Below are 14,277 nucleotides of genomic sequence, written 5' to 3'. Positions count from 1 at the left end.
TGCTTTGGATAAAACGATTTGTTTGAAGACGACATCTCTTCTGCCAGAATCATAAGCAGCTGTAATCTCTTCCAGATGTGGTAATCGGGCGCAATGATGGTGAATTATCATGCCAAACGAAACACGCCATAGTACCTCAAATATTTCGCTATTTTTTCTTTCCATTTTCCCCCCAAACATTAGTCAGTGCCTATAGTAAGCCTATATTAGGTTTGCATTAACAGGAGGCCTTTTGTGGGAACCTCAAGCTGGATCCAATTATGTGTTCAAAGGTTGTAAAGCATATTTCTCTGAACTTTACCATAGCAGCCGGCAGCAGTGACTCCAGGCCTCTCTCAGAGCTCCATGACATTATTTACTTGTTTTTAAGTACATCAAGAGCCAAGCTGACCTAATTGTATATGAACTTAAAGCAGGAAGTCTTTTTAACTTACAAGAACCTACATTGCCTTGATGAACAGTGCTGTTTAGTGGACACCGTGCTGTGCCAGACCATTTACTAAAACTATTTGAAGCTGCCCGGACAGTTTGACAAAGAGTCATATAGTTGGAAAAAAGATCTTAGGTATGACAGGATGCTTTATTTCATGCCTGTTGTATTTTCAAGGCATTTAAAACCTTTAAGAACTGTCCACATCACGTATAATTATTCATCATGATCACACGTTTGATAACTGACAAGTAATTTAATTTGTCTTTAAAGTATTGTAATATTGGGTTTCATGTTTTACAATAATCAAAAAAGATCACATACTATTTCAGACCTAGCCAAGCGCTCCAAATGTCTGAGTATTCATAGTAAAGGTGGCTGTGGGATGCTTGTGTGCAGGCAGAAAAAAACCTCAGGATACCAATTCAAGTCAGAAAATTGTATATTCTCTTGTCTTCAACATATGTGGTAAAATGATGCTCGGGGATGAGCATGGCTTTTTTGAAAAGATGGCCATCTATATTGCATTAGATACCGCAGGCTAAACAGAAATGGAAAAACTGTATGAGGGTTTATTTCTTTCTTGGAAGTCGATAGTCAAAACCAGGTAAATAATGTAGTCAAATAAAAAGACATGCAAGATAAAAATGTCACTATGCTTTCTTTGATGCAACAAGTTTTGTGGTGTATAAGGACACACCCTAATCCGGCCAACCATGAATTTACATTATAACTAAGATCCGTTTCTCTAGAGCTTTAATATTTTTACTCTAAAACTGAATGTGGGCACCTCGTGGTGCTTGTCAGCCGCTCATTCCTTCAGCATCTGCAAGAGAGTTGCCCATAATTATGATGGATTAGACTGCGTCTCTTTGTGCCTACGTGCTGGAATTGTTTTGCAGATGCTGCGGATGTGACATGCATTAATAATTGAGGGAGGCAGACAGAAATCAATGTTTTGCTGGAGTCACCGGAATCTATATGCTTTAGGCAGAGAGAAAGCGTGCAGGGAAAGCAAAAATAAAACCATAAGCTCTGTTTGCTGCTGAACAGAAAAATATAGATCTTATGTTCAATACATCACTTCTATTACTTTATTTAATGACTTTGTTACCAGATCCCAAGTTATGCAATTTGAAGCTACTCTCACAATTTGTCCTATGTATCTTGGATCTATAAGACCTGTTTTTTACGTTCATACTTTTTCAGTGCTGTAAAAATATTTGCAAAAAAGAAATTGCTCAGATGGAACCAGATAGCAATGAACAAATTCCAATGTATGTGTTGCTAACAAACTCTTTAGAGTTGAAAAAAAACATTGTGTAAAGAAGTTTAGCCAGAAGGTTTAGTTAGTGTGGGAAACATTTGTATTCTCATCATAGCTTCATGGCAAAAAGCTTACATGGCTAGGAACCATGATAACAAAAGGCCTCAAACTAGACAACCCAGTATCATTTGCATATTTGACATGACAATGTGTTCAGGGTGAGGAAAAGCACCACTGAACAGCTGACGAGCAGCCAGCTCCTCCTCCCATCTACCATCTGGGACATTAACCTTACATCCTACTGCCTTCAATCAACTGGACTCATGTGTAGTTTATAATATATTCTGACTTTGATATTACAGATAAAACAAAAAGTATCACTCGTGATGTTGAGTGACTTCATAGAACAGTCATGTGGCTGTGAACTGAGGTCAGAATCTAGAAACTGGATTCAAACAGATGCTGTCATCGAATGAATAATAATAATAGATTTATTTTGTTAGCGCTTTTACAGGTGCTCAAAGTCGCTTTAAAGAGATAGGGAAAAGAACGACAAATAAATAGTTCAATTAAAATCAAGCAATACAAAAACAATCACAAATTAAAAGCCAGATTGAAGAGGTGAGTTTTTTGAAAGTGGTGAGGTTGTATCTGTATGTATCTGTATGTCTGAAAAGAAGAAAGAAGCTACTGTTCTTGCATGTTGAACACAATTTTTCAAGTTTCTTTCCATCTGTATTGAAAACTATCAAAGCTATTGTTTTACTACAATATAAATCTAGATTGAGGACAATAGACCTACAATTCTTCCTGTGTCTGTCCAAGAAAGATTGCACTGTTTGGCAAACTGAACCAACTGGTTTCTTTCCAAACATTGTTGTCCTAACACCTTCCTCATAGATCCTTCCCTCTTTTTTCAAAACATTTAAAACAGTTGTAAGAAACAGGAAGACACAAAATTCAGTTTGAGATAAGGGTCTTCAAAAGGAAACACTATTGCGATGCACTCCTGATACTGGGCTCTGAAAAAAATGTGACCTCAAAACCTGGTGTACCTTAAGGAAAACTTTTGATACATTGTCTGTTAAATTTGAGGGATTAGGTCGGGATGAATCCATTTCTAGTGGGTTGTGTTACTTTAATAAATGACTATACTGACATTCCCCTCAGACTTTTACTTAGGGTTCACGATTGTCAGATGATCATGTAAAGTCCCTGCACAGATCTAGGGGGAAAATACAATTCTGCGAGAACTGCTGTGTACCGTATACCATTATGTGTTTGGTTTGCATGGTACATATAATTGTATTGGAAAACAGATGAATAATAATGATGTAAATAAAACAATCTCTTCCTCTTTGTGCCCTGCAGGACGGACAGAGGGCAGCCCTGTGGATGGACTCTGAGCAGGCCAGATGGAAACAGAACAGGCCAGACATGAGACGGAAGAAAGTTTGATATTACCACAATTTGGAACATCTCGCAACATCCCTCACAAACTCCAGAATGGAGGCCAGTCTTCAGAGACTGATTCTCTGGAGAACGCTAGAGATACGAACTGGAACCATTACAAGTCCAGTGCCAACTCCATGAAGAGGCACAGGGAGAACTGCAACAGTCCTGTACAAGGGCTGTTCGATCAAGGACCCTACACGATGAACGGAGAATTGATGAATGGCGAGTTGAAGCATGCACTCAATGAGCAGTCGTTAATGACCCACCAACCCAAGAAACTTAAAGTAGATTCTGGAATGAGAGGAAATGATGACAGTTTGGTGGATAGCTTTCCTGAGTTGACAAAGGCAACAGGGTTTGAACGCAATTCCCCACAGACAGAGATTAAGTTGGACAACAGGAACTTTAATTTTCCCAATGGAGATATTTTTGGTCTGCCAAGAAATAAACAAGGCTCGATTCCAAACGGTGCTCAATCCCCTCCCTCAAACATAGAAGGCACTCCTGGTGATCTGTTAGAAAAAACCTTGTCTCAGTATTATCCTGAGCAAGTGTCAATCGCACCACAAACATCTGGGCAACAGCTTGATGCTGTCAATGGTTCGCTGACAAATAAGTTACCCAGTGAAAGTTCTCAACCTCCCTTAACCTCAGGAATGCCCAATTTAGCTCAGATGCCTGACTCACAGCAACAGCGGCCTGTGGCATCAAGTAATGTTGAAGGTGGCAACAATTATAACTCTGTCAACTTTGTAGTGAATGGATACTCCAACAATTTTGAAGCAGACCACAGGCAGCAGCAACAACAGCATCAGCAGCGAACACCATCTTACTCTGTTCAAGAGGGGTCTCTAGGTCAGCTGCCTGGCATGATGCCAACTGCAAATACTGCCAATAGCTCACAACAACGTCAAAATGGCCCACGGTGCTATCCAGACGACACAAATCGCCAAGGAATATATGCAAAGGCCAACCAAGAGTTTAACCAGAACTCTTTTCTAGAGCGCAATGCTCCTCCACAGGTAACAGAGACCGGTGGATATGGACACTTTCCTAACTCTGGGATACAGAAGATGGGCCAAAGTGAAGAACCCAGGTCTATTCAGCATCAGCGCCATGGCAATGACAGGGGCCAGCAGTATGAGATTCAAGCCCAGACCTTTAAGCGAAATGCTGGGAACTCACATGGTGCTGACTGTACAGGACCCATGGGGCCAAGTCGTCAGCAGCCACATCATGCTGGGTTAGAAAACGGTATGGAGGACACGTCTGAGCTAAGCCCCGACCAGAGAGCCTGGGCAGCGCTGAGCTCTTCACATTCCCAGGAGCAAGCAGCAAGTGCCCAGTCATCCCGGGCACATGAGCAGGGCAGGTGGAGGGGCTTTCCTGCTAAGCCTCAGTCAGAGCAGCAGATAGCTAACCCCCAGGTTCACTGCCAGATGATGGAGCAAAATCCAGTGCGAAGATTCCAGACACAGTCAGGTTTCACAGATAGCAGCAACAGTTTCCAGCAGCAACAGCAGGAACGTCTCCAGGCCCAAACACACAGTGCTCCAGCCCAGCACAACACTGCCCCTGAGTGGCAGCATTCAAATTCGAAAAGACCTCAAATGCAACAGCCCTTACCCCAAAAAATGCCTGAGCAGCGTAATTTCTGCCAAGATCAGCAGGCAGACAGCCACTACCTGACCCAGATGCAGTCAGAGCACTTATGTGAAGACCCTGACCTGCAGGATATACTGTCACCTGGGTTTTCACCAACAAAGCAACAACAGCAACAACAACAACAACAGCACTGTCATCTACAACGTCCCCTGTCTCACCCACCACAATTTGAGGGACAGCCACTCAAGTCTCCCGATTACAGACCCCACAGTCAGCCTCAGCCAAGTCAGCAGCAACACAACCAGCCCCCTAGAAACAATTCTTCTCAATCCAACAACCAACACATTCAGCACAGCGACCGTGCAACATTCAGTTACAATAACATCACAGAGATGCAACAACATCAACAACATCAAAGACAGTTTCCACCAAACCCAGACAGCAGTAACCTCAAGCAATTTCAACCACAACAGCCTAACAACCACTGCCACCAGCCCAACCATGCAGACTTCTCCCAGACCTCCACGCCGCCACAACCTCACTTACCACAAGGCGCGTTAAACCAACAGGTATATGTTAAAGCTGAACAGGAGCTTCAGACATCATGCACTCACTTCCAAAGGGGACCTCGACTACCTCTGGCACCTGTGGGTCCCCATGCAGACTTTCAGAGGCATGCAGCCCTGCGTATGCACCTGTTACAAAGGCAGGAGCGCCAGGGCCCTCCACATCCCCTTCAGAGCACTATTGATCCCAAACATGGCCTGCGAGCTATTAAAATGGAAAACGAACCCAGATTCGAAATGCAGTGTTCTCAACAGCAGGAGCAGCATTTGCAGATGCGAGAGGCAGGCCTAGGTGGAGTGCAGATTAAGCAGGAGAATGAAACAGTCCAGTGTGATCAAGGCAGGCGGCCGGGAAGCATCTTGGCCTCCATGGAACAAAGCCTGAGGCAATACCAGCTTTCCCCCGTGTTTGAGAAGAAATCCCTTATCATCAATCCATTAAATAAAGTCAAGGTGGAATATTCTGGGCCGGTCACCATCCTGTCGACCAACACTGACCTCGGTGCATATGAATCATCACCAGCTGCCCCTCCGGCTGTGGGCCTAAAAAGACACCATGATTTCACCCCGAAGAAGGAACCTCTCTTACAAAGCTTTATGGACTCTCCTATGAAGCTATTGGATACTCCTATAAAGAATCTGCTGGACACTCCCTTGAAAACACAATATGACATTGCATCCTGCCACTGTGTTGGTGAGTCTCATTATGTTGTTTCTGAAATATGATTGATCGGTTGGTTTCTAGATATTAATGTGTGTTTCTTTGATATTTAGAACAAATCAGTGAGAAGGATGAAGGCCCATATTACACTCACTTGGGCTCAGCTCCGAGTGTCGCCGGTATACGTGAGAGCATGGAGACAAGGTAAAGCCCACATTTGATTGTGTTTTAAAAAATACTGTGTTACATTACCACCATTTCTACTTTGTTACTTATCTTTACTTTATTGCCTCTCTTTTTTTTTTAAAGGTCTGGTCTAACTGGGCTTGCAATCCGGATTGAGAAAGTAATCTACACAGGCAAGGAAGGAAAAAGTACACAAGGGTGCCCCATAGCCAAATGGGTAAGAACCAGTATTGTATATTTCATTTGAGGTAAAGGCTTTTCAGCTTCCTTTGTATTTGCCTTTACATACCTACAATTTAGTTTTACCTTTCATGTTTCAGGTGATTCGTCGATCAAGTGAAGAGGAGAAACTACTGGTGTTAGTGCGGGAGCGCAGTGGTCACAAATGTGAGACAGCCTGCATCATTGTAGTAATCTTGGTCTGGGAGGGCATCCAGCCCAGCCTGGCTGACCGCCTCTACCTCGAGCTACGAGAAACTCTAACAAAGCACGGAGCCCACACCCAGAGACGATGTGCAATCAATGAGGAGTAAGTGACAGCAAAACAGAATTCAAGTTTGGCCAAGTGGGCAATAGAAGTAGTTTAAAACAAAACTTTTGTGTCGTCAATGTTATTTTCCCTTTTCAATAACTAAAAAGTCACAATTTGTTCTGAACACTGAGTTCACCTGGGCAAATTGGAACATTAATATTATTCGTTCTCCCTCTTCAGGAGAACCTGTGCCTGCCAGGGGTTAAATCCTGACGCTTGTGGAGCATCGTTCTCCTTTGGCTGCTCCTGGAGCATGTACTACAACGGCTGCAAGTTTGCCCGGAGCAAAATACCAAGAAAATTCAAGTTACTGGGAGATGATGTGAAAGAGGTATAATTCCCCATGTTTATTGTATATTAATTCATATGAATTCAGATGACTAATTTTGGCCGCTTTTTGTCATTCAGGAAGAGAGACTGGAGCACAACTTTCAAAATCTAGCAACCTTACTGGGTCCTTTGTATAAAAACTTGGCACCTGATGCTTATGGAAACCAGGTGTGTAATTGTTTCCACACTTACATCGAAATAATGTATTATCATCAAAGAATATAACAAAAATGTCCTGTTTCTTAAAGGTATCATTGTTTTTCAGATCAAATCTAAAGCAAGCTTTGATTTTATTTAACATGTGTACATGTGAGTGATACTTGCATACAACAATGCACATGGTATTTGCTCAAAGTATAAACATAATGAAGTAGTTTGGTACAGATTTCCTGTCTATATTGTATTGTGACTTCTAAACTCTAAATATCAAATGCACGTCATATGATTCCTGGACACAGGTGGAACATGAACAGAGGGCACCAGATTGTCGTCTGGGGTTCAAGGACGGCCGTCCCTTCTCTGGTGTCACTGCTTGTCTGGACTTCTGTGCACACGCTCACAGAGACCTCCACAACATGCAAGGAGGCAGCACTGTGGTAAGCAAAACCTGGTGGATGGACTGTATATTTATTTAAGTATCTTGTTTTGTTGAGAATAAACTGCAAATTGCAAATCGGGCTTTACTTTAAAAATCCCATTGGAGTTCAAAACAATGTACAAGAGTATTAAACACAAATGTTTTTTCCAGGTGTGCACGTTAACAGGTGAGGATAACCGGGAGATTGGAAAGATACCAGATGATGAACAGCTCCATGTCCTGCCTCTTTATAAGGCTTCCAGCACTGATGAATTTGGCAGTGAGGAGGCTCAACAGGAGAAAATCAAGTCAGGCGCCATCCAAGTCCTCAGTGCCTTCCGCCGTCAGGTGCGCATGCTTTCAGAGCCAGCCAAGTCTTGTCGGCAAAAAAAGCTGGATGCTAAGAAGGCAGCTGCCCAGAGGAATGCCATGCTGGACAATGAAAAGGCAGAAAAGGCCCTCCTGGCCAAGGCAAAAGCTAGCACTTATGAGAGACCTCCTCAGATCACTCCTATTGCAGGTAGGGTAGCATTTATTCTGACATTTTATTATATGTACTTTAAATATAGTATCTCTTTATAGTAAAAAACTTGAGAGCAATTTATTGACAAAAGGTGACTTTGGATTGCTCGGTTTTTTACCTTTTTGTGGTTTTGTTTTCTAGGACCTATCCAAGGTGCTGTGGGAGCAATCCCACAGGCAGGTCAGCCACCACACCCCATGGGGGCCCATCATCAGCAACTACAGCAACTACAGCAACAACAGCAACTACAGCAACTACAGCAACAACAGCACCAAAACATTCTTCCCCCTTATCCTGGCTCAAATGTAGCCGGCTACCCCAGGTTCCCCAACCACCCTGGGTCTTTTCCAAGCACTTCCAGGCCAGGTAGCATGTATCCCCCTCAGCCACCAACACCAACGAGCCCTTACCCCTCTCCTCTTCACGTACCAAACCCTTGCATAAATGGATCAAATCGTCCCTACCCAGGTTATCAATGTAACGGAGGAATGCCCCTGGACAGTTACCATCCGTACTATGCCTCAAACCCCAAGCACCTGGACATGTATCGACAACAGCGGCCAGCGCTTTACTCAGAGCAGCAGTACGGTGTACAGCCACGTTATGAGGTCAATTATCCGCAAAGGTATGGTGATCCAGGTTTACAGGTCAATGGTTACAATGCTTGCGGCATGAGGCCAGTTCACCCTATGAGACCATACTCCCCTTATGGTCCTAATGGAGCCCCAGACTCCCAGTTTATGGACCCCCTCTCAAGAGCACCCTCAGCTCATGGGGGTCTAGACTATGCTGCTGTGAACAAAGGCAATCAGTTTGGAGGATACCCAAATCCATACCTGTCTCGGAGTCCTCAAATCGTAGCTCCAGGCCAAGATCCATTCCATATGCAAATCAAGACGGAGATGGGCTTGCCTCACCCACAGATGCTTTCTGCTCAGATGACTGGTGGGGGTTTACACCCTGAAGCACAGCCAGGGTCAGGTATGCCTAATGGGGGCCTCATAGGCTCTGGTATTAAGCAAGAGCCTGGAACACCACAGACTCCCACAACCCCGCAAAAGCCTGAGGTGTGGTCGGACAATGAGCACAACTTCTTGGACCCAGACATCGGCGGAGTGGCATTGGCACCCAGCCACGGCTCAGTCCTCATCGAGTGTGCAAAACGAGAGCTCCATGCTACAACTCCAGTTAAAAACCCCAACCGCACCCACCCTACGCGCATCTCCTTGGTGTTCTACCAGCACAAAAATATGAACGAGGCCAAGCATGGTTTGTCACTATGGGAAGCCAAGATGGCTGAGAAGGCTCGAGAGAAGGAGGAAGACGCAGAAAAGAACGGTGGCGAGGGGACACCTAGCAAGAGCAAGAAGCCGGTGAAGCGTGAGCTTCCAGAGTTTTTAGAAGCCCCCGGGGGGGAAACTTACCAGCGCTTCATCCAGTCGATAATGGAGGGCTCCATGACGTCCACAACAAACAGCTGTGTCAATACAACACCATACGCCTTCACCAAGGTCACAGGCCCATACAGTCAGTTTGTGTAAGATGAACATTTAAGGTGCTTTATTTATGAAGGACAAAGAACACAAGCCCCACTGGCCTCGTCTAAACACTCCTTCCTATCCGTAAAGTCGGCATCAGTGTTAAAAAAAGGAACCTGTGATCAACTGAGATATGAATCATCTTTCCCATCAGGTCTTTCACTTCTTTAACAATCAAGCTCCGATTGTTGACCCTCCTAAGGATGTATTTATTTTTGTTTGGCAACTTTCGCAAGATACACACTGTCAAAATCTCTGGTGCTTTCAGTCGAATCCATAAGGACCTATTTTTAATGGAAACAAAGTTTCTTTTTTTGTGGCTTTATTTTTCTTACAAAATTCTACTCTTGGCATAAAACACTGACTTTTTGTAAATGACAACATTCACGGTGCTAACGTGTGTGATTGTTACCATTTATTTAAACTCAAATTCCATCATACTATGACAATACCGCACTCTACGAGTGACACTCAATAACTTATCTCAAAAGGACACTGAAAATATCTTCCCAAGGTCAGTCAATCAGCATTATAATGGTTTTTGGCAAGTCAGTGTTTCTCAGAGCACTTTTTAATGATGAGAATTTTATGTTTTAATAATAGTTTTAAATCATGAAATCTGGTTAACTTTATCGTTACATTTAGAATAATAAATTTCTACACACCACTCAAATTAAATTCATAATTTATAACACTGGATTGTATGGTCAATCCGGGAAAATGTTTCAAGGTCATGCAAAAAGATTTTTTTAACTATCATTGTGTTGGTGCTTCTTTCAATTTACTATGTCATTTATACTGTAAATTGAGCCATTCTAATGGTGCTTTTTTTAACATTTTGAGGGGAAAAAAGTCCACATTTGTCATATTCTGTTTTCTCCAGGTTTACTTTGTTGTCAACAACTGTTTTCAATGTTCCTTACCTTGGGCTCATTGAACAAACCTGGACTGTGAATATTGCGTGTAGTTGTATGTCTGTGGTGCTTAGGAAATGTGCTTTTTATACACTGAGGAACATGAAACAGGGTCAGCTCAGTGTCGGTTCAGAGGCAGCTGGCTTGCTGTGGGGTCTTTAATTGTTGTAATCTAACTGTAAGATAAACAGGTGAGATTTGTACAGTAAATTAATTTCTTTTTGGAATTACTGTTATAGATTTTGTGTTGTAAAGAATGATAACAGTCTATTTCATTGTATTACTTTGGGTTTCAACTGATTTTTATATAACAAAGGTGCTATCCAACCTACTAGAAACATACAATGTGAGACTTTTTGAGCAGTGAGAAGGCTTTTAAATAATGTACAGTGCAAACCTTTCATATACCTCAAAACTAGTTTGGCAATAGGATTAAAACATATTTTTCTTTTATCCTTTGTATATTACTTTCAAAATGTGCAACTTCAGGCCACCAACAGCATAACAGTTCATGTTTTACTTTCTCATCTGTCTGCTAGAAAGTATTGCTTGAACTTGAACCTTTGAAGTTACTGTAAAATCAGGGACATTTTCAAATTACTTTGTGTTCATCGTCTGAATTCATCCGGTCATTTTTTAATTCAGGTACTGGCCATTGCATCCTAAATCTGATATATGTCTGCTCCACAAGATACTTTCCTGCAATTTTTTTACTTCTATTAAGTGGGATAGTGTCAATCTTTTAAAAGTAATTTGAACATGCACTGAGTTGACTAAAGGGAAACTAACAAAGCAATGTATTTGCTATGGGGCAGGACCAGGGCAGTGATTAACATAGCTGCACATCTTTGTGCCTGTGTAAAGTTAAATTTATTTATAACCACTAAGCAATTGTATAATGATTTTCCTTCCCTGTTTGATTTAATTAATGCGATATATCATGAAATGACTGTCATATTATAGTAATGACTTACCCCACTCTTCAAGATATTAATTTTCTGAAAGCACTTCATTTCTTTTTCAGGAAAAAAATATGTAATAAAGAATTACAAAACGTTTTATTTAAATAGATTGTAAATGTGTTAAAAAATAAATAAATTATGTCACAATGTACATACCAAGAACCTGTATTGCAGGAATACAACTCATTATTTGATGTTGATGTATGTTCTTCTTGTTCTGTCTAACCGACCCACAGAGCACATCAGCAATCCTCGACATATCTTTAATTATTATTTCGGCTCTTTCAGGTTAACAGAGTGATTACGGTTAGATTACCCAGGAAGTCTCTAAATGTATGCTCACTGTCACAGCAATGTTTACAGTTATACTATCCTGTCAGCTCAGATATTAGAAGTTCTAGTTTTTTTTTTAACTGTTTCAATTTTGTATAAACGAATATACATTAAAAATGTTGAATTTCCTTGTACAGGACCCAGCTACAGTAGCAGGTTGATGTTGAGAAAGCCAAGGTGTCTAAGATGTAGCGGGTTTAAAAGCATAGCCATACTTGAAGATGCTTGGGAGTGTTTCTGAGTGAGTCAACATTACTTGAATGACTTTCGGGGCTTAACCAGTGCGCTAACACGTGCTCAGCTCAAAGGTCAAGCTAGAAGTTGAAGCACACTTGGTCTTTTTGCAGTTAGACACTAAGGGTATAAAAAAAATGTGCAACTTTTTCCCTGTCGTATTTTTTGAGCGTTCCCTTTGTTCTCCTGAAGTTTGGTATGCTACGAAAATGGAATTAAGGATGGTTATTAATACTGTAAGTATTGTAATGTAATGAATGCAGTTTATTTGAAAGCTGTTAATTATATCATTCCTGATATTGCTGAGATGTGGGTGTTTTTTTAATAAAATTTATATTTATTTAAAACAATTTTACTTGTTAATACTAGTAATTAAATTATTGTGCATTATTGTCCACATGCTGACGTTTTGTAGTAATGGATGAAACTAGACAGACGATACTTTATCAATGGATTTTTTTTATTTGATTTAACCAAAACGGAAAGGAACCGGTGTTACAAACAAACTGCGTTATGGTTTCTCGCAGAAACTGCTTAGCCCAATAAAAACCTTATCATGACTTTAGTCCCATATAAGGCTGGACCTGGACATTTGACACAAAAAAACTGCAGAAAATATACAATATCATTTACAATTCAATGGAAAAGGAGATACATTTTTTGGGGGGGATTAACCTCTGAATTAAAAATATTATTATAAATCAATCTGGTGTCCAACATAACACTAAAAAACATCCCATACAGATCTTCAAGTCCTTTGTATGTCCAATACATTTTTTTACTCCAAATGATTGGGTGATAAACTCAGATGGCACTTTTTACAGCTGAAAATGTGTCCTTACCAAAAATCAATCAAGCTGCATTCAAAAGTGTTCAGCTGCTTCAAGTTGGTTTCCATGTTGTCTTCAGATCCTCAGACAAAATGCCACTTGCCCACTGTGCGAGCGAGAGAAGATTTAGAATAAGAATAAAAGCATTGAATCATAAAAAAACACATTTAATGCAGGTTAGACTTTGTGTACTTACATTCTGGACACGCAACATGTGTGCTGTCGAATGCAGGGGCCTGAGGGGTCAAACATTACACAGGAGAATTACTAAACATAACTTATACACCGTTTTATTTAAAAGTATTATGTTTGCTATCATATTTGTTGAAACACCACAAGCATATGGAAGAACTCACCGATTCCACCACCTCTTTGGCCTCTTCTGCACTGCACTTAGAGGGGCTCTCACAGCAGGAGATATTTTTGCTATACAAAAAGAAAAGTTGTGTTCATTCACCAAACATAGCTAATTACATACTTCACTTCACTTTACACTGCAGGAGTTTCACCTCCTACCTACCATGCGATGCCTGCGCTGTTTGACTTCTTCTGCACTAGTGCCCTCCAGTGCTCATGGGTAGACATTATGATCTCAACTGCAAAGTCCTATAGGAGAATACATACAAAAAAACACATCATTTGATTTCATAGGGAGCAATACATTCAATTTAAAGGTCCCCTATCATACTGTTTTTCATCCATTTATTATAGGTCTCAGATATATACAGAACATGTCTCTGAAGTGTTTGGCTCCAAACACAAAAACAGATCATCCCATAATCCCCTCTGTTTCAGCCCTGTTTCAAAAGTGCTGATTTTCTGTCTGTTACTTTAGATGAAAATAAGGAGCCCCTCCCCACGCCCCTCTGAGAGATATTTGGTTAAAAAGAACACATTGGTGCTCGAGGAGGAGATTCAGGTGATAAGGTGGGGGTGGGGGGGGTTACCTTGGTTGGTGATTGGCTAATGGTTACACAAGCCAAAACATCGTTATGACATCATAAAGTGGCCAACATCTGATCAGCTCATTTTCAGACAGGTTTTTATATAAATGGATCAGGACAAAAAGAACGAGAATCTTTGTTCCTGGTGGGTCTCACTCAGGAAAGATGGCGCTATTTCACTTGCTGTGTTCTACACCAACATTAAAAGGAAGAGTGGAAACTTGGTGACAAGGGTCGTGGACTACGGGGACGACGCGAATGGTAGGCATCGCAGGCCCTCGAGGTGCGCTCCACTCCTTGGATCGTTTGAGGGTGTGTAGCTAGTTCGAGCGGGGTGTGGTCGACCGCGAGAGGTTAGTTGACCCATAGTTCCGCGAGCTGTCGTACATT

General features: G+C 41.6%; 1 protein-coding gene and 1 long non-coding RNA gene across 2 annotated transcripts; one reads left to right on the top strand and one right to left on the bottom strand.

Annotated features, from left to right (window-relative positions):
• The first annotated feature begins 3,072 nt into the window (after positions 1-3,072).
• On the top strand, positions 3,073-12,463 carry tet2 (tet methylcytosine dioxygenase 2). The gene is made up of 9 exons (XM_010794035.1): positions 3,073-6,017; positions 6,098-6,188; positions 6,294-6,387; positions 6,491-6,699; positions 6,883-7,033; positions 7,111-7,200; positions 7,491-7,628; positions 7,781-8,129; positions 8,274-12,463. Exons 1-9 carry the CDS (start codon positions 3,113-3,115, stop codon positions 9,671-9,673), a joined length of 5,427 nt encoding a protein of 1,808 aa, XP_010792337.1. The 5' UTR covers positions 3,073-3,112; the 3' UTR covers positions 9,674-12,463.
• An 89-nt stretch (positions 12,464-12,552) lies between these two features.
• LOC104965094 (uncharacterized) lies at positions 12,553-13,551 on the bottom strand. Its single transcript, XR_800516.1, has 4 exons — positions 13,464-13,551; positions 13,300-13,369; positions 13,140-13,179; positions 12,553-13,049 (listed from the first exon to the last, which is right to left on the bottom strand). It is a non-coding gene; the product is annotated as an uncharacterized lncRNA (long non-coding RNA).
• Positions 13,552-14,277: the final 726 nt, after the last annotated feature.

Source organism: Notothenia coriiceps, unplaced genomic scaffold, assembly GCF_000735185.1.
Source record: "Notothenia coriiceps isolate Sejong01 unplaced genomic scaffold, NC01 NC01_scaffold00037244, whole genome shotgun sequence".
NCBI lineage: Eukaryota > Metazoa > Chordata > Actinopteri > Perciformes > Nototheniidae > Notothenia > Notothenia coriiceps.
The sequence above is the reverse complement of the archived record's forward strand: the minus strand, read 5'-3'. Positions and strand labels throughout refer to the sequence as shown.